Raw genomic sequence first — 26,476 nt, forward strand, 5'->3', positions numbered from 1 at the left:
ATGTTTGGCAACACAAAATGGCAATTCTTGTACAATGTAAAAGTGCTCTCTCTTTGGTTCCCATTTTTCCCAGACAATGTACCCTGTCAGAGATTGATTGTGTAGATGTTAGGAACCATTCTTTAACTTGTACACAACTAGGGATGTTTTGGTCCACTCCCTTTTCTGTTTATGATTTTAGATCTCATGACGTTTCTTTACTGTTTTTGAAATACAGAAACAGCCACTTAATATGGTTTTGAACTAATAAAAGGTGTACTCAAACCCCAGGAGGGGGTCGAAGGGTGTAGATTTGCAGCCTACCCCTTGGCCCACCAGCTGGTGTTATCTGGACCGTCAACTGGTGAACAAAGATTCTGTCTCCTGCTTTAAGATCGACTCCATGATTTATTGCAATCTTACCAAAACAGTATAAAAAAAATAAGCGTGAATTCACTTAGAAATGACAAACTTTTTAGAAAATAAAGGTTCCTGGATTAATGGACCAGGGAATTAAAAAAAATAACTCCATATGAATTTCTGGCAGACAAGATAGAGACACTGATTGTATGATATATCATAAATACAGCCAAACTGATGACACAGTGATGAAGTTCCCTGGGAGTTCAATTATAGTAGTCCTTGGCCTTGTCAACACTTGAATCAGTGAACAGCAAACTTGAGAGAGTGTGTATGGTGAACGGCTATATTCTTGGCCTGATCCCTCCTGTTGGTAAGAGAAGCCTTTCCCATTCTGTGCGGCTTTTGTAATTAGACTCTTTTCACTTTTGAAATCTGCTCATGTCCCAGGCCTGGTCAGAGTATTAGATACCATGTGACTGGTTCCTGGATAGAATGTGGCACAAGGTGGGGAGAGGCAGTCCCTCATAGGATTTTCCTGCTGAGGAATAAGTTTTTTCGCTGCTGGGGTTGGAAAGCCAGCAGGAGATGGGTCTGGTGGTGGCCCATCCATAGGTGAGAGGGAGAGTCCTGAAGCTTTTGTAATGTGGGCTAGCTACAGAGTAAGTATGAAATAGTTAACTTAAGTTTCAGAGTTCCTATTTTGAAATGAAATAAAGCACAAGGAATCTCAGGATTTGTTTACCTCATTTAAGAACAACATGGGGAAGAAGCAAAAATACAATTATCATGATCATGCTGACATGATATTTAGTAAGTACTAAAATTAGGAAAAGCTTCCCATGGAATCAACATAAAGGATGTTTCCACCTTAATTCTCTGTATTCTTCTGACTTTGAAACCCAAAAGTTTATTTATATATTCTTGATTATTTTTAAAAAAAATAAACTATATAAAAAACAAGAAACCAAAACCCAGCTTGTCCTCATTATTTATATATTCTTGATTATTTTTTTAAAAAATAATGAGGACAAGCTGGGTGAGGTGGTGCACACCTGCAATCCCAGTAATTTGGGAGGCTGAGACAGGAGGATTGCAAGTTCAAGGTCAGCCTCTATAACTTAATTAGACTCTATCTCAAAATAAAATATAAAAAGGGTTAGAACCATAGCTCAATAGTCAAGCATCCCTGGGTTCAATCTTCAGGGCTGCAAAATAAGTAAATAAAAAAACCCCAATAATATCTTGCATAAAAATTAAGATTAAGTTCTCTGGGAACTTCTTTTTTTTATAACCAGTTCAAGGAAGATTATTAAGCAATAAACTAATAGTAGATATATTGGAGTATTTGCATTATCATGTTTGCAAACTACTTCATGTATATTTTCTTTTTTTTTAAATTATTTTATTGTTGGTTGTTCAAAACATTACATAGTTCTTAATATACCATATTTCACAGATTGATTCAAGTGGGTTATGAACTCCCATTTTTACCCCGTATACAGATTGCTGTGTCACATCAGTTACATTTCCATTGATTTACAAATTGCCTTTCTGGTGACTGATGTATTCTGCATGTATATTTTCTTAAATGCTCAAACGTATTAGAAGTATGATGACTTAACCTTGATCTTTCAGAAAATGATTAATAAATTCCTAAAAACATTGTACATGATCAAGATATTCTTATTTACAATGCATCAAATAGTAAATATAAAAAACAATATTATAAATATATGTATTTTTATCCATCACTCTCAGAAGACATATGATATCATAATATTCTGGATCCAAAGTGAGGCAATAATCTCTGAGCAAAATCAAGTAGGCAAGCACAAGAACCATAATGTAATTTTGTGGTCACCGGTTGTTATAGTTTGAACATGAGGTGTCTTCTAAAAGCTCCTGTTAATGCAGGAATATTCAGAGGTAAAATTATTAAATTATGAAAGCTGTAATCTAATCAGTCCATCCTAGTTTGAATGGATGTTACCTAAATGTAGGCAGGTGGCTGGAGGATATGGGTCACTAGGGGTCTGCCCTGGAAGGGATCATCTTGCATGCAGCCCCTCCCCCCCCCCCCCCCCCCCCCCGCCCACCCTCAGCACCTTTCTCTCTCTGCTTTCTAGCCACCTTGAGCAGGACAGTAGTCCTACACCATGCCCTCCTGCCATGATGTTCTGCCTCACCTCAGGCCCAGAGCTGTGGAATTGGCTGACCATGGATTGAACCCCTGAAACCATGAGCCAAAATAAACTTGTCTTCCTCTAAGTTGTTCTTGTCAGGTATTTTGGTTACAGTGATGAAAAGCCGACTAATACACTGGTACTGATAAAGGCTAGTAAAGAACACAAGGGCCAGTACAAAACAACAAGAAACCAAAACAAAACAAAATAAAACAAACCATTAAATCTTCATGGAACATACTTGGAAGGTCTCACTACTCTACAGTGATATTCCACAGAAACTCCTAAACGGAAGACCTGAAGCAATTTATAAATTAAATGAACCCAAATCAACTCTGGAGAGATGATGTTTTCCAAGGGTTTCTTATTAGGCATTAATTTTAGGACTGATTCACTGAGCACCTATCTGTACCAGGAGTGTGCCACTGTGCCAGGTACCAAGCAATAGTGATCTAAATAGACATTAATGTCACCTGGCTTGAATTAATCTCATTAAACATGTGTTTGAAATATTTTTAGTTTGTACTTAACTTGCAAAAAGTTCCTTAAAGAAAGAGATCATAATTTAAAAAAAATATTTCCCAATGAATTACAGTACAGTGCTAGCAGTCCTTCTTTATTTTCAAGCCTCTATGAAAGCTCCATAAGTTTTCTGTGTAAGTGCTGTGATAGGTTACACATGCTACCATCATAACCTTAAGGTTTGCATTTATTTAATTACTAATGACAGGTTCAATTACAAATTACAGGTGTCTAATCTCTGTTGAATTCCGCTGGTTTCTAAAAGATATGTTTCTTGACCATTTTCCAACATAGTTCATTAGCTTTCTGCTCAGAAATTACTCTATATCTTTTTGTTATTTTCATCTCAAGCTTTCCACACATTCCTCTACACAAATGACCTTGCTTCCTGCCTTAAGAAAAAAGGCAGTGCATTTGATGTAAATCCCACGTCTCAGCTCCAAAGCAGTTTTTCTTGTCCACCGGCTATTCTTCTTTCCTAGGCTCAGAGAAGGGTCTTCTAACCCTTCTGTTCTTCCTGCCTCATCTGTGATCTTGCCATGGCCAGTGTCCTACAGTTGTCCCTTCCTCCTTTGTTGTTTCTTTTTACAAGGAAAGAAAACAAAACCAAAATTCTCCTTTGAACCAATCAACCAACCTCCTTTCCTGAACTATTACTTTCCCTCTCTGCATTCTCCATTTAGCTCCTCTTTTCTCAAACTGTGCCTCCTAAGCTAGATGAGTCAGCATCACTTGGGAACTTGTTGGAAATGTAAATTTTCCAAGTCCACCCAGACCTACTGTTTCAGAAACTGGTGTAGAGCCTGATGATATGCATATTAACAAGCCCTCCAGGAAATTCTAATACTCCCTACAGTTTGGGAACTACCTTCTTAGACCAAATGGCTCCTCAGTTCACATCCTTTATAACTTCTCTACAACACTTGGCAGAAAGTAGTATTGCTTCTATCTGAAGTTTAATTTTCTATCAACAACTGCGAACTCTTATTCTGATTCTCTTCTTAACTCTCTGATCATTCATTAACAATCTCTTTCACTGTCCCTCTCCCTATATCCTGATATGAAAACATTGCTACGCTTACCATTGTCTCCAAAATTTCACCAGTTTTCCTGCCTTTTCCCTAGAGTCTTGCTCATTATGTGATCTTCACTTTGATGAAAGGTGTCAGTGCCTAGCCATTCACCCAAGCCAGGAATTTCTACTTTACATTCTTACTTTGAATTGGCCAACCAAGTTTCTTTAATATTCATCTCCACAACTCTCTCACCTATTCTTTATTCCCAGGTGGATTGCCAGAACACTAGATCATGTCAGTAGCTTATCTGATAATAGCTACACTTTTCAATAGCCAATCCTCAACATTTCTACTTCACCATCTAAGGGGTAAGTTCTGTCATGTCAGTCCCATTCAACATGAAAAAAAAAAATTAAAAAATGATGAAAATTAAAAAAAAAAAAAAAGCCACAGCTAGGCACTGTGGCCCATGCCTTTAATCCAAGGGAGGCTGAGGCAGGAGGATAACTAGTTCAAAGCTAGCCTCAGCAATGGCAAGGTGCTAAGCAACTCAGCGAAATAAATAAAATACAAAATAGGGCTGGGGTTATGGCTCAGTGGTTGAGTGTCCCAGAGTTCAATCCCCGGTGCCCCCCCCCCCAAAAAAAAAACAAATAGACCAAACAAACAAACAAAAAACAATAACTTTGATGGCTTGCTATCAGAGGCTGAAGTTTAACATCCTGAGCATGGTGAGTTGGCATTTTAAGTCAACCCACCCTCTCTGTCTCCTCTTCTACCACTTCTTTTCTAATTGCAAAACCTTTCTTTCTCCCTCCAAACCTTTTGCTTCATCTAGACAAGATTGTTCACATTCTCTTCTTGCAGACTTGGTTAACAGTTTTCTCTGCCTGAAATATGCATCTCTAATTACATATGCCTCACTTATTTAACAAACATTAAAATTATTACAAACTAAAGGGCAGAGAGGATGAATGAAGCATATATCAGGTACAACTTGAGGTCATACACTCCTCCTAAAGGGGCAGTATCTGATCAGGAATTGAAAAATGCTGGCATACAAGTATTGCATTTAAGAAAAGACAGAAATGGGGCTAGAGAAGAAGCTCGGTAGTAGAACACTTGTGATCCCCGGTACCACAGAATAAAGGAAGAAAGCAAAATTTTAAAAAGCCAGAAATACAGGTTTTTAATGTGACATTTCTCAATTTTAAACTCTTGCAGCAAATATTTAAAAATTTAAATTACTCCTATGTACCACTGAGTGTCTGCCAAATAAAATACATCTGTTGGCTGACAATTTGGACCTTGATTTTAGTTCCACTAGGCATTAGGGATCCAAAGGTGACGGAAACAGGGCCTCTGACCTGAAGGCTCACCTTCAGGCTGTGCTCACATGCCAGTGCAGGCAGGAGAAAATAGCCTCCTCCTCAGCTCTCATAATGCTCTGTTAATATGTCACTTGCCATCATATTCTTTTAGCTAATACTTACTCCCTTGAATCATCAGACCCTAGAAGGGCAGAGACATCTTCTGCCGGAGAACTGGCAGCACCAGCACATTGCTAGGCAGGAGTAGGTATTCAGTTATATGTATAGAGAGATACCCACATATCAATTAGTATCAACTCTATTCCAAACCTTTAAGCTATTATGTTCTTTTCCCTTCCTAGGTTGACATTATACCTAGATTAGACACCACCATGTAAGCTATGTTCTGACTGAAGAATTTGTCTTTTAAAGAATCACACATAAAGATACACACATGTTCCTTGTATGATGGTGTCCCAAATAAGGACTATATAGAGGTACTTTTGATAAATTGAAGAAATTATTTTAGACTAGGACAGACCTCTGCACTTTGGAACAGGAGGAAAAGTGTTTATTTATCCTGCTTGTTAATCATGGGTTGTAGTATTTTTCCATTTAACAAAAGCACTAAAAAGTCAGATTTAATTTTTACTGCAGTTATATAATTTCTAGTTATGTTATTCAGGAATATTCACAAAACTAATTGAAATTGTAAACTGTTGGACATGAATATTGATTCATTTCTTAGTAAAACCAAACATTCTCACATACTCTTCAGCATTAGGCTTAAGAGGGGATTGTTTGGTTACTGCTATTTCACTCCTCAGTTTATCTAATTACTAGACATAGCTACAGTCCATGTGTATAGGTCCTATATGGTTGCCAACTGCAAAGTTCATCAACATCAATCTTGCTGAAAATAATACACTTTTGTAGTTACTTGGATGTTATCAAAATGAAGAATAAAATTTTTAAATATTTTCCCTATGTATATGATAAGCAAGTTAAAATCCAAACCATATTTCAGATGTTAAAGATTTAGTCCCCTTCTATTTAGTTTATAACTCTGTATGAGTTATAAACTAAATAGAAGTGCACGAATTCATCTATACATGAATTATTATATCTTTGACATTGAGACTCCATGTCTTATATTCATTGAATATATCTTATCAATAAACAGACCATAAGGCTTACCTGCAGACTATTGAAAATGACAAAGAGAACCAACATCCAGAACTGTCTGTAGGCCATGTGCAGTCCTCCCCAGAGCCATGCCATAGAAATCAGGGCAAAGAGATATAAAATCAGTGGAATTTCTAGAAATGATTAAAAAAAAAAAGAAATTTTTAGCTTCAGAAGATTGCATAGTTATACATATACACAAAAATATTTTGGCTTCTTTCTTGTGCTAGATACTCTATACCTAAGTACCCATTTTACCTGAACAATCTCGGAAATCCTATTCTCATGCCAAAGAAGGCAAAGCACATCCCTGAGTCCACATTATTCATACTTTTCCAATGGGTCTGCTTTTAGGCCTGATGACTGGGAAGGAACAGAACTGTCCTTCTCCTAGACTACCACCTGCTGGACTGTTCAGGAAATACCACATGGATTACAGAGTCCCAGTGAATCTGTTCTACCAGAATGGAAGGAAGGAGGGTGCTCCCCAAATTAGCATAATCCAACCAGGCATTTAAGATCAGAAATCTTAGATGTTTTTTGTGTGATGGAAAACATGTTCAACTCTTTTTTTTCTTTCTTTTTTTTTTTTTTTACTGTGAAGACATGAAAATATATTGTGAAGGTTAAGAGCAAAGATGAAATGACGAATTTACTGTCAACCCTGAGTTCATTCTACCCATTATGTTCTCAAACAATGTGTTTCAATGGTTTTCTGAACAGGTTTTTTTTTTTTTCATATCTAAGGAACTTTATTACCATTTCTATTTGTCTATTTTGAATTTTATTTGATATTTAGATAACAAGTTTTATAAGATTTAGAAGGTGAAGAGATGTTAGAAGCCATAATAAACATATGTTCAAGCTGATGAAAGATCTCAAAATGAACTGCACTACTGAGAACCCTCCTGAAAGACCTCACGTCCTTGTTTACCCATCATCGTCAATTAACATAAAAGTTCTATTTAAAATTTTTGATCCATTTTGAAGTTGCCAACCTGATCCTCCTTTACTCTCTGAGTACTCTGATGTATATTTTCTACAAAGATATTTTTGTAGGTAGACACAATATCATCAAATAGAGAAATTAACTTTGAAATATCACTACTATCCTCATGTCTCAGTTATTCTAATAACTTCCTTTATACAGAAAGATCCAGCCTTGTATGACTGACACATCTCTGTAGTCTTCTTTAATCCCAATGGTTCTGTGTCTGACTTTTCTGACATGAATACGTTTGATAATTACCAGATAGGTTTTCTTCTAGAGTGGCATTAAATTTGAGTCTATTTGATGTTTTCTCAGGATTAGAGTTAGATTGTAAATCTTGGCAGAAATCACAAAAGTGTTGCTAGGTTTTTCTTAATAGCACTCTATCTAGAGGCACAAGAATTCCATTTGTTCCTCTAAAGAAGATACTCATTTTGGCCACTTGATGAAAGTAGTGGCTTCCCGGATTCTCCACTCTGAAGTGAGCCTTTTCAAAGGGCAAGATCTTTGTAATTAACTAGTATCTTATGTGGCATTACTTGAAAACTATGTATCTTTTTCTTTTTCAAATATTTGATTTGTTCTTTATTTTTATAATATGGACTTCTAGATTTCTATTTTACTTAGTGAGTTATTATCTATTTCTATTCTCATTTATTTTGATGCCCCAATTGTCCATAATTCAAGAAGGTTTCTATACCTTTGTTATGGCCCTCATTTTTCTGTTAGCATCTACTTGTTATTGGCCCAAGATATTTCAGACTTTTACTTTCCAGTACTGTTTTCTCTTGGGAGAGAATGATATTTAGAAACTGTGGTCTGGGGCTAGGTGTGGTCATTGTTTTTGCTGCTTCTACGCTCTCTCAGTAACCAGAGCTAGAAATTAGATGTTTGTCCCCCACACCCACACACATACTTACATCTACAGCTGTTCTCCCTTATTCTTGGAGGATAAATTCTCAGACCCTAGAGGATGCCTGAAACTATGAATAGTATTGAACCCCTCATATATACTGTTTTTTCCTAAATATATATGCCCATTATGAAGCTGAGAATTTTTCTTTTACTTTAGGACTTCTCTTTGACATATTCGAATTGCCAGTATCGCTCTTGTACTTTTGAGATTTTATTAATGGTTACTTGAACAAAGCAATACTGCTCCAGTTGATACCAAAATGACTACTAAGTGACTAATGGGCAGGTAGTGTACAGTGTGACTATGCTGGACAAACAGATGATTAATGTCCTAGCTAGATGGAACTGGATGGCATAAGACTTAATCATGCTACATAGAATGGTGTACAATTTAAAACATGAATTGATTATTTCTGGAATTTTTATTTAATATTTTTATGACCAAGTTTGATCGTGGGTAACTGAAATCACTGCTAGGGATGACTACTGTATATTTCTGTATCTATCTCCAAATAATGAAAATCATTAGTTCACACCAATACTTCCAGTTCCAACTCAGCACCACAGGGTTAATTCTAGTTTCCTCCCTTTCCAAATTTTGTAACTACCCTTTCTATTACTGATGGCCATGAAAGTGGGGGGAGGGCACGTTGTTAGATTCCACTTGGCAAATGTGTTTCTCATTATTTTTAATGTATTTAAATACATTATTCTTAATGTAGTTACCTAGTTGATCTACTCGAATCCCTCTGCTTTCATTCCTACCTTTACACCCATGGCCTTTCAGCCTTTTGCTGCTTCATGCTGGGCCACACCACCCTCACGTGGATACCCTCCTAGTGGTGACTGCAGATGGACACCCATGTTTGGACTCCTTCTTGCAGATGCATGCCTTGCCCTGACCAGCAAATGAATTTAGGATGGAACTGTTTGGAAAGGAAAAGCAAAAGATCAAGAAGGGAAAGGAAAGAAAGAACAGCAGGAGAGGAAGAAAAAGAAGGAATCTGAGCTTCTAATTGAGAAGAGAGGAGGTTTTTAGAAAGGAATGGTGCTAATATCTAGCTCAGCTATATCCTTAATCAAATAAATATACAAATTGTCTGAGTTGTTTTTATAATTCACAGAGAAAATTGAATAATTTAAGAAAAGTTTATGTAGATAACTATTTCTTTTGTCATTAATGCCTGTACCAGAACAGGAGAGAATATGTTAATATTTAAATTTCATCAAAATTCATTTTTAATGAAATCATGTACTTTGATAAAGGGCCAGAGCGCTCCTTTTTGTTTGTTTATTTGTTTTGAACTTCTGATGAAATTAGGAAACAGCCTATGCTATACTCACAAAAATCCTCAGATTAGGAAGCAGCTTGGGCAATTTCACTCTTTGCTTTCACTGTGTAAGTACAAAGTTCTATTTAGGCTCTGTGCAGAGTACAAAAGGATATGCTCAATTTATATGGACAACTAGGACCCAGATTCCCAAAATTTGGCCTGCAGGTTCTTTTCAGTGACTAGAGCACAGCAAGTGCTATGTGCAGACAGGACCTGGTGGAGAAGCCAATAGAATATACTAGGGCTGACTAGAAACACCCACAGCCTGTATTTTTCTGGAACTCTGCAGAAAAGTGGATTGCTTGGCTCTCCAGATCAGAAACTCTGAAAGGAACAAAGCCCAGTACAATATCTCAGTGTACTGAACCACAGCCCCTATGCTGGCTTTCTAGCTCTGCAACAGAAATTAAAACATGATTTCAAATGGAGGAACCATACCCAGAGGCATAGCTGGGTTTTGTGGACTTGAGATTCATAAAACCTGGAGATTTCTTTAAGTGTAAAACCATAATTAGGTACAGAATCTCAGAAGGCATCTATGCAGGTGAGAGGTCCAGAAACTTAAGCTTCATCAGCTTTGTCATTAATCTACAACTGAAGAGGCATCTTTTACCCTCTTTAGGGCCTCAGTAAGAAGAGAAGAGGTGATGGGAGTGGGTGATGGCCGTGAAAGTGGGGGGGGGCATGTTGTTAAATAACTACTATAGATTCCATTTGGCAAATTTAAAATTCATGCTCTATTTAGTGGAAATAACGTTAGTTAATTATTTCCCAAGTTGTCTCACATTTGATGAGCTACTCAAATTCTCTGCTGCCTGCAAATCAATGTTTAGTGAAGAAGGTATTTATAATTAGGAATGTTAGAAACAACTTATATTTAGGGTTTGACTAGTTAACATTAAACAGAACCATGTCAATGTTCTCATTAAAAAGAAGCTCCTCAAACATAGGATTGGGCCCAAGGGATAAAGGTATCTATATAAAAGACTATGTTATTCGGAATAAACAAAACAACCAACAACCTGATTAAAAAATGGAAAAAAAAGAGCTCAAACATTTCTCTCCAGTACTTTGATAAAAGAGGCCTCAGTGCTTCCTTGCCTGTTCCACCATGTGAGGATGCACCAAGAAATCACCTTCTATTGAGGTGGAGGGAGAGCAAAAGGACAGTCAGTGTAGGTAATAAATGATTGGGTCAGGAAAATGGGGGTTGATTCAAGAGGAAATAAATTGCTAACACTTCCAGGGCTCTTCTCTGTCCTGCAACATGTTAACCTTCCTCCAGGGAATTGTTCCTCCGAATAAGGAGTTGTTAATGAAGTACCTCCCAGGCAGCTCCTCTCTTTCCTTTCTGGGAAGATATGGAGAGGCACCCTGGAAAGTTCCTTTACCACCTTTTGACCATGTAGACAAGATCAGGGGAGGAGGGGGCATGAGAAGAAAGGATAAAAAAGGGTAGGACATCCTCACTCCCTTGGGCACCAACTTGGAGGGTCCTCTGCAGAGGAGTATGTGATAGTAGTACTATCTCTATCTCTCTATCCATTAAATAATTTTTTTTTTTTTGCTCTTGCCTCAGCGTTTCTTGGGTGTTCAATCGTTAACATGGGGGAACGGGACACTCAGACATGATTCTCAACACTGGTCTCACTACGAATCAAAAAGCAGATCCCTTAGCAAACACCAAACTTTTGGCACCTTGATCTTGGACTTCTCAGCCTCCAGAATCAGGATAAATACATTTTTGTTGTAAGTTAGCCAGTCTATGGTATTTTATTATAGTATTCCAATCAGACTAAGACACTTGGAAATAAAAAGGAATAAAATTCTGATATATGCTATAAAATGGATTATCTTGAAAGCCTTTTGTTAAATAAGCCATACACAAAAGGACAAACCATTTCACTCACATTAAGTTCCTAGAATAAGCAAATTTATAGAGATGAACATGGAAAGTAGAATAGAGGTTATCAGGAGATGGGAGGAAGGGAGAACAGCAAGTCATTATTAAATGGATATGGAGTTTATGTTTAGGATGATGAGAAAGTTCTGGAAAATTTGATAGCAAAGGTGTCCCTACCACATTGTAAATGTACTTAATGATATTGAACTGCACACTGAAAATAGTTAAATGTTGAATTTTATGTTATATACATCATTACAATTAAGAAAAAGGAAAAAAGAGTATACTAAGGAAATCAGGCTTGTGTCAAGATGACATTCTACTATAGGGGGGGAAAAAGTGAAATCATCAAAAGTATTTAAATACTTAAATTAGCAAGGAGTCACTAGTGTGAAAAGCAATGTACTTAGAAAACATTTTAGTGGAAAAAAATTACAGAAAGAAAAAAAATAGCAAGTGGATAAGCGAGTTAGTACTACTATCACTAAGAAAGTGTTCTCAAGGAGCTGGTAGATTCCATTGAGAACACATCACATTTCTTAATTTTTTTAGTGGAAAATATGATTTCAATGAATTTAATTGCCATTTTTAAGGAAAATGCAGTGCAGTATTATGTTTTGTTATAATTGCAGCATTTAAGCTATTCGCCAGTGACAACAATAAAGGCTTTATTATGGAAATCACACTGCATTTACATGAGGCTGAAATTTATTCTGTGTTTACAATCTTCTAAAGTGCTTGTTTTAATTTTACCTCAACTGACCTTCTGATTCTAACAATATGAGATGTGTTACTAAAACAAACTCATCAAAATAAAACAAGGAACCCAACTGCAAAATGGTGTGGAGTTAAGATATTTGTTAATCTATTTCTAAGAATAGGCATGCATCATATCTAAATTAGAAAAAAAAGGTAAATTGAAAAAAAAAAGTTATCCAAAGGTTCAAAACATGGGCTTTTATTTTTAAATTGACAGACATTTAGAGGTAAGGAAGATTCAGTGATCTGAGCCAGGTCTTGGTGAGAAAATATTGATTGTGTTCCTGAACTTTCTTAACAAGGGTCAACACTAATTCCAAAATACCTTGTCACCAACCAGTGCTCTCAGCAAATTTACCAAGAGGTATTCAGAAGATGACAAGGCAAAATGTATGAATTTCCAAATCGGCTTTAGGATACTGTGGGTGGAACAAGTAACAGCAAAGCTTATGGATTAGGTTTACAAACTGTTCAAAGAAACCCCATACACCTCATTTGGGTAGTCTGCATTCCTCACTTTTGATCACTAGTCCTCTATGTGGTTTCAATTTTGGAATTTCCTTTCCACTTCACGACTTCTCCAACACATTGTCAGATATGTTGAAGTTTGATCACATTCAAACAGTCACTGAAAACTTTCTGGGCAACCTATTTAAAATGGACCTCTCAGCATCTTTTTTTTCTACTCCATCTCCCTCTTTCCTGATTCACTTTCTTCACAGTACTTATAAACATCTAATTATATAATTTATGTGATGGTTAATTTTATATGTCAACTTCACTAGGCTAAAGGATGCCAAGATATCTGATTAAATTATTTCAGGTGTGTCTATGAGGGTGTTTACAGAAGAGATTAGCTTTTAAATTTTTGAACTGAGCAAAGCTGAGGGCCCTAGCCAATGTGGGTGGGCATCCTTTGTCTAAACAGAGTAAAAAGGTTGAAATGCTTTCTTTCCTCTGCCTGACTGCTTGAGCTGGGACATGCAACTTCTCCTGCCCTCAGCACTCCTGGTTTGTAGGTCTTTAGATGTGGAGTTGGAATCTACAATATTCACTCTCTGGCTCTTAGGCCTTTGAACTATACCACATGTCTTCTGGGTCTCCAGTTTGATATGGCAGACTGTGAAGAAGACCTCTCAGTCTTCATCATTACATGAGCTGATACTTTATAGTGTATCTCCTATTGCTTTTCTGGAAAACCTTAATACAATGTACACATTTGCTTATTGTTTGACCCCCTACTAGAATATAAGCCCAATGAAACCATTATCTCAATCATATGGAATTAAATCTTTCTCATCAAAGTAGGGTCCAAAAATTAGTTGAATGAATAAATAAAAACTAAATTCTAATTCAATTTTTGTAGGTCTGGCTAAGAGAATATGATAAACTAAATTTGTGGGATTAAATTTGTATGCTCAGTATTTCTTTTACTCTCTATTTAAACAGTAGCAAAGGTGTAGAGAGATTTGGGCTTTGCAGAAGGACAAAGGGGCTCCTGGGCTGCAGAGGCTTGAACACAATTTAGGCTTGTGACTTGTAGACTTTTGTAAGCATATGAATAATTCCTATGGCCAGTGATTCTTCCCTGTGATTGTTTGTTTATTAATAGAAGGGGGAAATAGAAGAAGGGTGAAAAGCTATGATCATCTCCCAGGATCAATTCAGCTTCTCCAAAATATCTGTAGATAAGCCAATTTCAGAGACACTGAGGAGTTAAGTCTACTCAATAATGCTGACATTAAAACTCTCTGACCAGGGGCTGGGGTTGTGGCTCAGTGGTAGAGAGCTTGCCTAGTACGCGTGAGGCACTGGGTTGGATCCTCAGCACCACATAAATATAAAATAAAGATATTGTGTCAACCTAAAACTAAAAATTAAATATTTTAAAAAACTCTTTGACCACAAATCACAAAAAGAAATTAATTTTATAATGTGAACTATTACAATCACAAAAGAAGAATTTTATGAAGCCTAAATTAACATCTTGTTCTAGTCTATTCTGTTCTATTCTATTGACTCTATGCTATTCCTTTCCACTCCATTTCATTCTATTTGAAGTATGTTGTCAACGGGACTCACCAATGTGTTGTGATCCACAGTGTGTAAACCTCTGGAAGGTTACTTGAGTAGCTTGTAGGTATCTTGGATATGAAAATAGGTATAGTGAACATAAACATACTAGAGGTCTATAGCTATCACCCTCTGACATGGATTGAACCTGACCGTTACTGATATGGGATGGATGAAAGCCTGATTTAGAATGAACTGTGCAGGTGAGCTACTGGATCTACAGGAACAGAAGACAGTCAATACTGGCCTGGAGCATATTTTATTGAGATGAAGAGAAAGCGAACAAATTCTCCATAAGTCTCAAGGTCTACTGAGAACCTGAGTAGCAGTGCCTCCTCAACTGCTAAGCTAGGGCTCTCCTGGAAGCTAAAGGACAGTTTAGTGTCAGGCCTACTTTGAGTGTGATTTATTGGGATAGGGAAAAAAATGGTGAAAGCCTAGAATTATGGTCTCGCCTAGCAAAAGCTATATATAATTTTCAATTTGCAGGCTATAATTTTGAATCTAAGGAGAATAACCAATTTAGATGAGACATACCCACATGGACCTTGCAAGAACTGTTATTAGAGTAATTCCATTTGAACCATGTACTTCAAAGTTGCCAGATAATATTCTGCTGCCAGGGGGTGTATAGGTGTGTGTGTGTGTGTCAATTAAGTCTGCGACTCTTAAGGAAAAGGTAAAACAGTTTTCTTCTTGTGAGAAAAAAATGTCCTGGAACTCTGGGAAGGGGAAATTATCACTTGGGTTCATAGCTGACATAGTAATTTCCTACACACTTCATAAATGTTTCATAAAGTGAAATTTTGATGAAAGTTTTTAGGAGACCAGAGTTCTAAAACAAACATGAAATCAGCCGACTAACAATTGGAGACTGGCTTAACCTAGTTTTTTAACTACACTACCAGTTACTCAGTCTTTAAAGAGCTCAAAACACTTATTTACAGGCATGCTCAGGCATCTAACAGCAATTTCCAACACACCAGCTTTTGTAATACAATGCAAATGTACAATGCATCTGCATTTTGAATCTTACTAGACAGCCTCACAATTTTTAGTAATTAGTTACTTTGTATTTGGCCATGAATAGCCAGTTAAGTTTTATAGTTTGATAGGACATCACAGAATAGTTATTAAGGTTTAACAGGCTCAAGTTCAGCACTGAAGTCTCCAGTTAAAACTGACACAATGTCTCAGAAAAATTAACACTAAGGATAACCCTGTGCATGCAAGAAAATATTTTTATGGGGTGTTAAATATGTCAGTTCCCAGAACTATTTTTGTGGTAGCTTCTTAAGCTGGATAAATTCCAGCTTACCTCAAAGTTCATTTCCTTTCTTTAATTTGGTTCCTTAGCCATCAAGACAATAAATAAATAAATATAAAATAAAATAAAACAAAAATTTCATTTGATTTTTTAAAAAAAATTTCCTTGGCCAATGTCACTATTCTAAAAAGTCTACACATGTCCAATCCTTTATTTCTCTGTCAATGTGATTAGTCATATATCTTCTTCCTCTAGCTATCAGATTATCAGGGTATCATCTCTCCTTATAATAAATGTTCTATTTCTTCAAAGCTTTGGGTATACGACTTATTCTCTGTTGTTAAATAATTATATGTGTAAATGGAAAAAAATGAATACCAAACCACATACAGAGCTGTTCTCAGGAATATGCAACAACTGACCCCTAAGTAGCCAGATATCTGCTTAAGCTTATCATCATCCTTTTAAACAAAAGCACAGCACCCACAGGTAGAATGGGGAAATTTTTGCACATGGGAATCAACTTGTATCTTAATGCTCATTCTTACTAACAACCTTGGAACAAGTCCTTACAGAGAAAAGGAAAGAAACAATTTTGTTAAGAAAGAAAGGCGATCCCCAGATTGAATATCATGTGCATGATCTAGAGGGAGGAGGCTGTCCAAAAAAGCCTCACAACTCCCCTCTGCCTATTTTGACAATATTTGTATATTACTGACCAAGGTAATTTGAGTGAAGTGTTTGCACCCAATGATAACTATTACTTTTTTCCCTCTATTTGTCCATGTCACATGTAGCTTTTCATTTTTGTGGATTTTTAATTTTAATTTTTCCTCCATTTCATGTTTTCTCCTCTTCCATCAGAAATTCAAACTGTAATGGTTGAGCTGGTTCACAGTGTCTGACATTACTAAAAAATGAAAGGTAAATGCTGTAGCTTAATTTCCCCCTAAACCCAAAACTATGTTTTTATTTATTTATTTTAAGAACAAGAGAACTGGGATCTTATTTAACTCCAGGAGCCATGGGTTAGACATTAGTAGACAAGACAAATGAATGAGCAGTCACATAATTCTTTCAGTTCCTATGTTTTGTAAGCCCCATATGAAGTTGCTTTTACTCTTTAAGCCCATTTTTAATAGGTAGAAAAGAATTCTAAGTTGTCTTAGTTTGTTCTGTGTTTGTTTCCGTCCTCTCGTCTTTTTTCCTGGTAAAGTTTATCCATTTACCAGCTTGATGGAACACACTTGTAAAAAACCAATCCCTTGTAATGGCAAAGCCACTTTAGTATATCATATAACAATGAATTAGTATTTATTGCAAGAACTCTTGGCCTTAAGGGGGAGGATGGGGCCAGGGAAACCACTGCACTTCTTCAAGACTTAACTAAATGTGCATAAGGACAAAATATCATTCACTTTAATTACTTATTAATTTGAAACTATAGTGACTTACATTGTCTTTTCAAAATCATACAATAGAATCTGAAATAACTATGCAACATTTTTATTCTTTTCTACAAATCAGTTTGATTTCTTATTTCAAATTGATGCATCCTAATTATAAGTCACATTATTTACTTTCTTGAAGGTCATTTATACTAAAGTTTGTAATTTGCTTCTGTCAAATTCAATTTAAAAAGATCTCTTTTGAATATGGGTTCTCAGCCAATTAGGAAAGTAAAAGTATGCATGGAGTGAAACGCGATGACTGTGTTCAATTTATACATTCAAACAGCCAGAATACTTTTATAGTTATGAACATGGATTCTGGAGCCAGGTTATTTGAGGGCCATTTACTAGCTGTGTGTCCTTAGTCAATTTCCCTGTCTGTTAACGGAATATAATATTAGTACTTCCCCAATAAGATGTTGTACATTTAGTGAGGACATAGTGATTGAAATGCAGAATATTTAATAAGAGTTCCATACAAATTTTAACTATTACTTGTTATTCAAGAAATGTATTTCTTTACCATAAAAGTGCATTAGGTAAAACAAAATAGATGAGAGGATGGATTAAATAGGGATCTTCCTTCCAAGGTTATATAAATAGGAAGATGCATATGTATACATAAACATATATACATTAACATGCAGGCAAGTGTGCACAGGTATATGCCCTATAGGAAAAGGTAGTTGTCAGGGAGTAGCTTGCAATGAGCAGTAAAATGTGAGATCACATGTTTATTTCAAGTAACTCTTAAAGTTTTCTTTAAGTTATTGCCAAGGCAGATGAATAAATAATTTGTAGCAGATACCTTGTAGAAAAACACTGATACACAAACAACTAAAGAAGATAATGGGGAGAGGGTGCCTCAGTAAGAAGGATTTATGGGACTTTTTTTTTTTTTTTTGTACTGGGGATTGAATTCAGGGCATTACCCACTGAGCCACATCCCTAGTCCCTTTTTATATTTTATTTAGAGACAGGGTCTCGCTGAGTTGCTAATGGCCTCTCTAAATGGCTGAGGCTGGCTTTGAACTTGCGATCCTCCTCTCTCAGCCTCCCAAGCTGCTGGGATTACAGCCGTGTGTCACCAGGCCCATCTATGAAAATAACTCTTGCTAGGAACCATAAAGGTCAAGATAAAACCAGAAGTTATGGTGCCTACTGTCTCTACTAGCTCAGAAGGGAGAATTCTTTTTCTTTTCATTTCTTTTCTTTAACTTTTTTTGTAGTTGTAGATGAACAGCCTGCCTTTATTTTATTTGTTTATTTTTATGTGGTACTGAGGATGGAACCCAGTGCTTCACCAATGCTAGGCAAATGCTTTGCCACTGAGCTTCAGCCCCAGCCCCAAAAAGGGAGGATTCGTTTGTGGTGCCCAGGCAGTAAGGTAACTTCTGACTGGCCACTGACCCAATTCCCAAATTAACATGAGATTGACTTGTAGATGAAGCACCCTGATTAGAATGGCCACCATGACAGTTCTGGAGAGGACCAACTGAGGTTAAAAACAAAAACCAACCAAACAAACAAACAAAAAACCTATACAGCCCACCATAAAGGAGGAGTTGAACACCTGATTGTCAAGGAGTGAAGAAAGAGGTTCCCAGTTCTCTTGGTAAACATCAAATGATAATAAATTTGGAGATAGTATTGTCTCCTTTGTTATTCTTTGCTTGGAGATGGCCCATTCTCCCTTGAGAATGCTCTCTGCTTGAGCCTCACTTTGCTTTTCCTTTATTTTCACCTCACTTCTACTCTATTGTCACTTATATGTTCATGGCTTTTCCTGTCCAACTTTAAATTTACTTTCATTGGAATACAAGAACTGAGATTTGGAGATTCAGCTCTCTGCTTTTCTGTGACATATTCCTTGGTGCCTCAACTTGGAGCCAACTACAGGACACTTATTCCTCTCCCAGCTTTGGTTGAGATGATATACAACTCAGCCTCTGATATCTTGCTTTTTTCTTTGGACTTCTCTGTGTACATTTTCCTCTGCCAAAAGCTCATCAACATGTCATGTCCATGTGCTCTGACTTTCCTATTATCTCATTGCATTTGCTTAACTGTTTGTGCTGAGCAGTGACACTTTATCTGTTCCAGCTGGCATGGAGACTTGCACTTTCTCTTGCTTTTTGCAGCATCTTTTTGATTTTGAGCAAGGCTACTACAGAGGCAAAGGGACTATCTCCACTCTTGTGGCTATTGTCTTACGGCATACACCTGACTCACTCTAGGGATGGGCATTATATTATCTCATTTTAGAGGCTATATCAAGCATCTGGAGGATACTTAGGTCACCATCTTTATCTATTATCATCCTTATTCTTTTTTAATAGCATTAATCCTGTTGTTATTTCTGGACTTGCTATGTTTCCAATTGTTTTTAGTCAGCTTTTTCACTACCGTGACTAAAGGCATCCAACCAGAACAACTGTAGAGGAGGAAAAGTTTATTTGAGGTCTTATGGTTTCAGAGGTCTTAGTTCACAAAAGGTTGAATCAATTCCTCAGGGCTCCAGGTAAGGCTGAACATCATGGTGGGAGCAGATGGCAGAGAGAAGCAGCTCACATGGTGATCAGAAAGCAGAGAGAGACTCCACTCTCTAGATACAAATATATACCCCAAACCACACCTCAATTTTCACCTCCTCCAGCCATACCCTACCACTTTAGTTACCACTCAGTTAATCCCTATTAGGGGACTAAATCATTGATTGGGTTAAGACTCTCACAACCCAATCATTTCTCCTTTGAACTTTCTTGCACTGTCTCATATGTGAGCTTTTGGGGGACACCTCGTATCCAAACCATAACACCAACATGGTGACAAAAAACCCTCTATTTCCCTCTACTTTTCAACATCAGGCCTAAACTACTCTTAAAATTGTATGCAAAAGGGTTAAGGGCCACTTCCCCAAGTTATATCATAAAGTTATTAAAAATGGTTCTTAAATTAGATTACAAGCTTGAACAACAGAGATTGAGCAAATAAGACACAAGTTGCTGAACTTGAACAGGCATGCTACAACAAGTTCTTGGGAACCAAGGCAGGGACAACTCTCAGTTCTTGGTTTTGAATGGAATGTATGAGAGGGATGTCTTCATATACCCATCTCTCTTGGACATCAGTACTATTGAGGGATCCTAGGGTATTGACAGAGTCTGACTTTATTTAGCTTACAGATGGGAAATCCTCACTGGGTTTTAGTACAGAATGGTTAGATAGTCTTGCAGGTTTCAACCTTTTCCATGGTCATTCATGGAAGAGGAGACAAAAAACTACCAGGGGACTAGAAAAATAATGGTCAAAAGTGCATTTATTGACACTTTATCTGTTCCAGATGTCGGTGGAGCACTTGCCTAGCATGTGTGAGGCACTGGGTCCAATTCTCAGCACCACATATAGATAAAAAATAATAAAGGCCCATTGACAACTAAAAAAAAAATCTCTATTAAAAAAAGTGCATTGACTGAGCAGTGAGGGAGACTTTTATTCTTTGCCAAGAGTGAAATGGGAAATAAACTCACAAAACAAATTCCTGTCCTTTGTCCCTGGGGGTCAGGAAGTTATTGATCTAGGGCAAAAGAAATGAGGGGAAGGAATAGGCTTAAAAGTGAGGAATATAAATGAACTTTATTATAAGAACATTGGAGGCTGTCTGGTGATCTCCCTGGCCACTTACTTGAATCTAACCAGTTTCAGTCAGCTCTCTGAAGGGCAATTTCTGGCTTTTAGGCATTCTGTTCTCTAAGACAGGGGTAAAATTCAGCTTGACCACCCTAGTAGTACTATGTCACAGGAGAGTTGGGAGCTGAAACTGCAAACTGTCTTCCAATGAAAGAAAATTTAAAGTCAGACACCAAAAATCATGCAAGAGAATTTTATTATAAGTGACAGTAGAGTGGAAACGAGGTGAAAATAATGTAAAAGCAAAGTAAGACTCAAACAAATAGCACACTCAAGGGAGAGAGTAGGCCATGTCTAAGCAGAGAATGACAAAGGAGACAATACTGTCTCGGATGGCTGGCTGAAGTCAATGCTCAGTCAATGCTCTGTCTTGTTATTGGTTCCACAATTACAACAAGAAGAAAGTACTCAATATTTGGGATAGAAGATTGGTTTAAAAAAAATCCTGGCATCATGTCAGATACCTATAATCCCAGCTACTCGGGAGGCTCAGGCAGGAGGATGGCAAGTTCCAGGCCTGCCTTGGCAACTTAGTGAGACCTTGTCTCAAGATAAAATAAAAAGTGATGGTGATGGGGATGTAGTTGAGTGAGGGAAGTTTTCCATAGCATTGTGTGAGGCTCTGGCTGGAAAAGAAAAGTACTGGGGGAAAAACAAGGAAACAGTAGGAGTTATATAAGTTTGGCCTTGAAGATGAGCAGTATTACAATATGCAAATACTGAGGTTAATGTAGTAGAAATAACATAAAGAGAGGCAAAAAAGGCAAATGGTAAATGAGTGCAGATTCTACTTTTTGATTAGAGGCTTTTTTTTTTTTTTTTGGTACTGGAGAGTGATTGAATACAGGATGCTTTATCACTGAGTTACACCCTCAGTTCTTTTTAGTTTTTATTTAGAGACAGGTTCCTGCAAGGTTTCCCAGGATGGCCTTGAACTTGTGATCCTCCTGCCTCAGCCTCCTGTGTCTCTTGAATACAGGTTTGTGGTACCCTGCCTTTCTTGGCTGGAGTGAAAAGGTCCATGAAGGTGAGTAATGAGAAGATGTTTCAGCATTAGGTCACGAAGAGTTCCTGAGGGCCAGGTTAAGGAACAAAGAATTATTTTATAGCAAATGAATAGCCACTTAACATTTCCAAGAAGAGGTATGGCATGATCAAAACAGAGCTTAGTCTTATAGGACAGTAAACAGGTTGTTGGCAAGAAGGTGGGAGGCAGGGACACAGGTCACTACTACAGTGAGCTAAATGGGTAATAGTGAAGGCCTGAGGCAGAACAGCAGAGGAATGGCTCCTACAATGAACAGAAAGGAATGAGCACACAGGACAGAGACAGAAGCTACAGCAGTGCTTCCAAACCAGAAAACAATGAGAAAGCTGGGACCTCATCACCAGAGATCCAGTAAGTCTGTAGACTTTCAAACTAGAATTTCTGAAAGCATAGTTGATTGATCCAGATGGTCATTCTGTTTTAACAACCACTGATCAAAAAGTCTACGTCTGCAGTGAAAGAAACCACACTGGGAAAGCAAGAAAAGGATTAAGAAGAAGAAATAAAAGAAAGGGAGGAAGAATAACACTGAGTTTGGAGCAACTGGGGCAAGGTGGAGGAGCAAAGCTGATAATTCTTGTGCTTACTGAAGACGAGATATCAGAAAGAAACCATGTGGGTATGTCTAAAAGCAGAAAAAAAATGTGTGCCTATAAGCAGGACTCTGGAAGATTTGAAAATGATTACCATGATATAAAAAAGGCAGAGGCAATAACTTCAGAGTTATGTCACAAGAAGAAAGAGGCATGACCTTGAGTCAGCAGAAAAATAAAAAGAGTGTCTTGAAAACCAAGGTGAATTTCTGAGGCAGGGGTGGTTACCAGTTCTGATTTTTGCAAAGGAGCTTAAGGATAAGCACATGAGGAGAGAGTGACTGGTGGATCTGGTGTCCAGGTTATGGGTGATGAAGGAAAGAGAATAAGCAAGGTGCTTTCAGTGATTAGCAGTGAACACAAGGTGATGAGTGTGAAGTGCTGGAAAAGTCTGTTGGGGAAGCCTGGGAGAGGCAGGGCGGTAACTTGATAAAGCAGCAATGTTATGAGTAAGCTCCTCTAGGTGGTGAAAAGAGAGGCATGTTTTCAGATTGAGGGGAAAGACCTAGTGGAGAGATTTTTATGATGGAAAATTCAACGAAACAAGTTCCAAGCAAAGGAAAAATAGATGAACAATATAATTGGGAGGATTGGCTTTAGTGAGAAGGAGCTGTTTATTTTCTTGTGAAAGTAGGAGGAACAGTGTCCAAGAAAGGAGACAACAAGGAGAGATGAAAATAAGGACAGTCGACTGAGATAACATCATGTTGTTTTTAATCTCTTAGATAGAGTGGATAGAAGGTATTACACATAACACTGACGGGCAGCAGGCTCTGTTTCAAAGATTACTTAAGAATCAATTAAAGATAATCCAAAGGATTTCTGAGAAGCAGAGATGGCTCAGTTAAGGTTACCTAGAATAAAGGAGTATCCATTACAGAGTCCCACTAACTGGCTGATAAAAGAAGAGGACTGTGTGGCATGGACTGGCCTAGTGGTTGGAAAAATTACTTGAAGAGAAGCTCGTTGGTGAGGAAATTGAAGGAGCTAATGCAAATATCCTTGAAGTCCCCAATCTCAGGTTCCACACTGGATTCTGAGAGGACAGTGAAAGGTTGAAATAAGAAAGGAGGGTCACAGTGAGGATACAGAACAAGTAAGAAGAAGCAACCCGGAGAGGAGGACAGAGAGAGGTGTGTTCAGAGATCTGCGGAGAGGAAAAGGGGAAGAATGGAGAATGTCAAGAAGATGACAGCCACAATAACATGATCGGGAAGATGGTGCAAGCACAAAGCACAGATTTCAAAATAAGAAAGTTTTATGCAGGGACATTGTGGCCTTGAAGTGCAGGAAGGAACAAAAATATTTTTGACATCAAATTAGTTGGAAGAAGGGGTCTTTTGTAACTGGTTTCAAGGGATGTATTTTTTATGAGGCAGCCTATTTCAGTTACGATAAGGCAACTCAAAGAGTACTTTGTGAGGACCAAAGTTTGTTATTGCCTTTTGGCCCAGTGAATTCAAACCTCACCTTTGATATAGTGTTCTTTTCTTCTGAAAGAAAACAACATATTGTAAAACTATCATTTTCCTCTTTTTAACTTTTTGAGTTTTGTAATGTGAAAAACATTATAATAAGTATGGTTGGCATTGTGTCAATCATGTATTTTTAAATAAAATTATGGTTCAGTTGCTAACTTCCCAGAATACCTGTTGCCACTTCCTATTTATCTAGCACTAGCAAACCTGTTTTACTTTCTTTAATGTTTTACCAGTTGATCAATTTAATTAAAGTGTGATCACACAAACTTACTTTGAAGAGCATATATTTCTTAAAGAACAGCATAGGCACTGAATCATACGTTGGAGTAACTTTAAACAATGAGAATGGCAATAAGTAATACATGGAAAAAGTTGCAAACCTAGAATTTAGACCTAAGAACTTGTGATTTGATCAGCTATACAGAGCCATGGTATTCATGGATTACCATTTTGATGCCAGTAAATGTCATTCATAGACTAGGTCAAGGGAAAAATATAATGCTTTCAATGTCACTAATATTGCAAAACAAAATATCTTTGAAAAAATGGGCATTTCTACTGTCTAATTGTTTTATATATATTCTTTGGCCATGGTCTAAATACAAATTCTAGCAATACATTTCAAAAAGCCAGACACTATTTTAATTAGCCAAAAGTTGAATGGAAGACATCAGTCATCTAGTAAAAAAGGGGTTTTTTTCCTCTTAAATTGAAGCAATAAACATGCATGACTGTTTTATGTAGTTTTCAAAGTAGGAAGTAATGACTCATTGGTAATTTTTTCAGGATAAATACAAAAGAATTAGAGGGGGAATAAATTCTTTAGAAAAGTGGTAAAACCTATTCATGATGGGTATCAAGAAAGAAACTTGCCAGGCACCATGGTGCAGGCCTGTAATCCCAGTGGCTTGGGAGGCTGAGGCAGGAGGATCACAAGTTTAAAGCGAGCTTCAGCAACAATGAGGTGCTAAGCAACTCAGTAAGACCCTGTCTCTAAATAAAAATACAAAATAGGGTTGGGGATGTGGCTCAGTGGCTGAGTGTCCCTGAGTTCATTCCTCAGTACTATCCTCCCTTCCCAAAGAAAGAAAGAAAGAAAGAAACTTGATCCAATTCCATTCTTTCACCAGCATAAACGATATACTCAAGTGAGAGCTAGCTCAGTTATGCTAAGTCCAGACTTAGTCACGTTACTTTTAGGTAACAGCATCAGGTAAGTATGGCTAGGGCATATAGAGTTTATATAGTGAAATAGTAGAAATTTTCTTTTATCCTATAGTCTAAGGATTATCATGGAATGATTTAAATGACATAATCAGTTGTGCCTTTCAGAATCCTTTAGTATGGAGTGGAGAGAGATGTGAATCCAGAAATATTAGTCTCTAGAGAGTGGCAATAGCCTGAGATGACTGGTGAAATAACTCAGGTGCTTTGGACTGGACTGTGTCCTTGACCCCTTAGACTTGTATGTTAAAGCCTTGATTCCAACTATGAGGATTTCAGATGGGGCCTTCAGAAGGCCCCATTAGATCACAATGGTGGAGGCATCATGAAGAAATTAGTGATATTACCAGAAGGGATATGAGAGGAATCTCTCCCCATGCCATGTGAGGGCCCAGTGAGAAGATAGCTACATTGCAAAGAGGGTGGTCATGGATACGTGCTATCCCCCAAAAGCTCCTGTATCAATGCAGAAATGTTCATAAGTGAAATGATTAGTTTATGAGAACATAACCTAATCAGTTCATCCTAATTTGAATGGACTGGCTGGGTGTTAACTTGTAGGCAGATGGGGTCTGGCTTGAGGAATTGGGTCCCTCGGGGCTTGCCTTGGAAAGATGCATCTTCCCTTCGCTTGCTTCCTGACCCCACCATGAACCAAGCATCTTTTCTTTGACAAAACCTTCAGCACGATGCTCCACCTCATCTTGGGGCCAAAGCTGTGGACCTGGCCAACCATAGACTAAATCTCTGAAACCTTGAGCCAACATGAACTTCCCCTCCTCTAAGTTTTTCTTGTCAGGTATTTTGATCGCAGAAACATAAAGCTGACAAACACATGGGTCCTCACCTAAATCAGCTGGCACCTTGGTCTTGGACTTCGAGCCCTAAGAACTGTGAAAAATAGTCTGCTATTCAAGACATCTATACTATGATATTTTGTGTAGCAGCCAGAGCTCACTAGAAAACTAGGCATCATCATGAAGAAAGAAAAGGAGGGGGATATATGAGAAATATTTAGAAAGAGTATAGAAGGAGGGAGTTATGTATATATCTGCATTCTGTACCAAGGACACATTTAAATAGCTGTCATGCTAATAAAATACCAACACACATTGAATGCTTGGCAAGTTCCAGGGAGTATATTAAGTACTTTATGTGAATTAGTATTTCATCCTCCAAACAATCATAT

The 26,476-nt window shown here is 37.4% G+C and overlaps 1 protein-coding gene across 1 annotated transcript in view; it reads right to left on the bottom strand.

Moving 5' to 3' along the window:
• Nucleotides 1-26,476, bottom strand: part of ADGRV1 (adhesion G protein-coupled receptor V1) — a gene marked incomplete at its 5' end in the record, with an annotated part of 540,732 nt that overhangs the window by 61,134 nt on the left and 453,122 nt on the right. Inside the window, one exon of the mRNA XM_081287826.1 lies at nt 6,571-6,692. Within this exon, the coding sequence (XP_081143952.1) occupies nt 6,571-6,692 (122 nt within the window). The remainder of the gene's footprint in view (nt 1-6,570; nt 6,693-26,476) is intronic.

The sequence above is a fragment of the Spermophilus citellus genome, assembly GCF_964194105.1.
Source record: "Spermophilus citellus genome assembly, chromosome: 1".
NCBI lineage: Eukaryota > Metazoa > Chordata > Mammalia > Rodentia > Sciuridae > Spermophilus > Spermophilus citellus.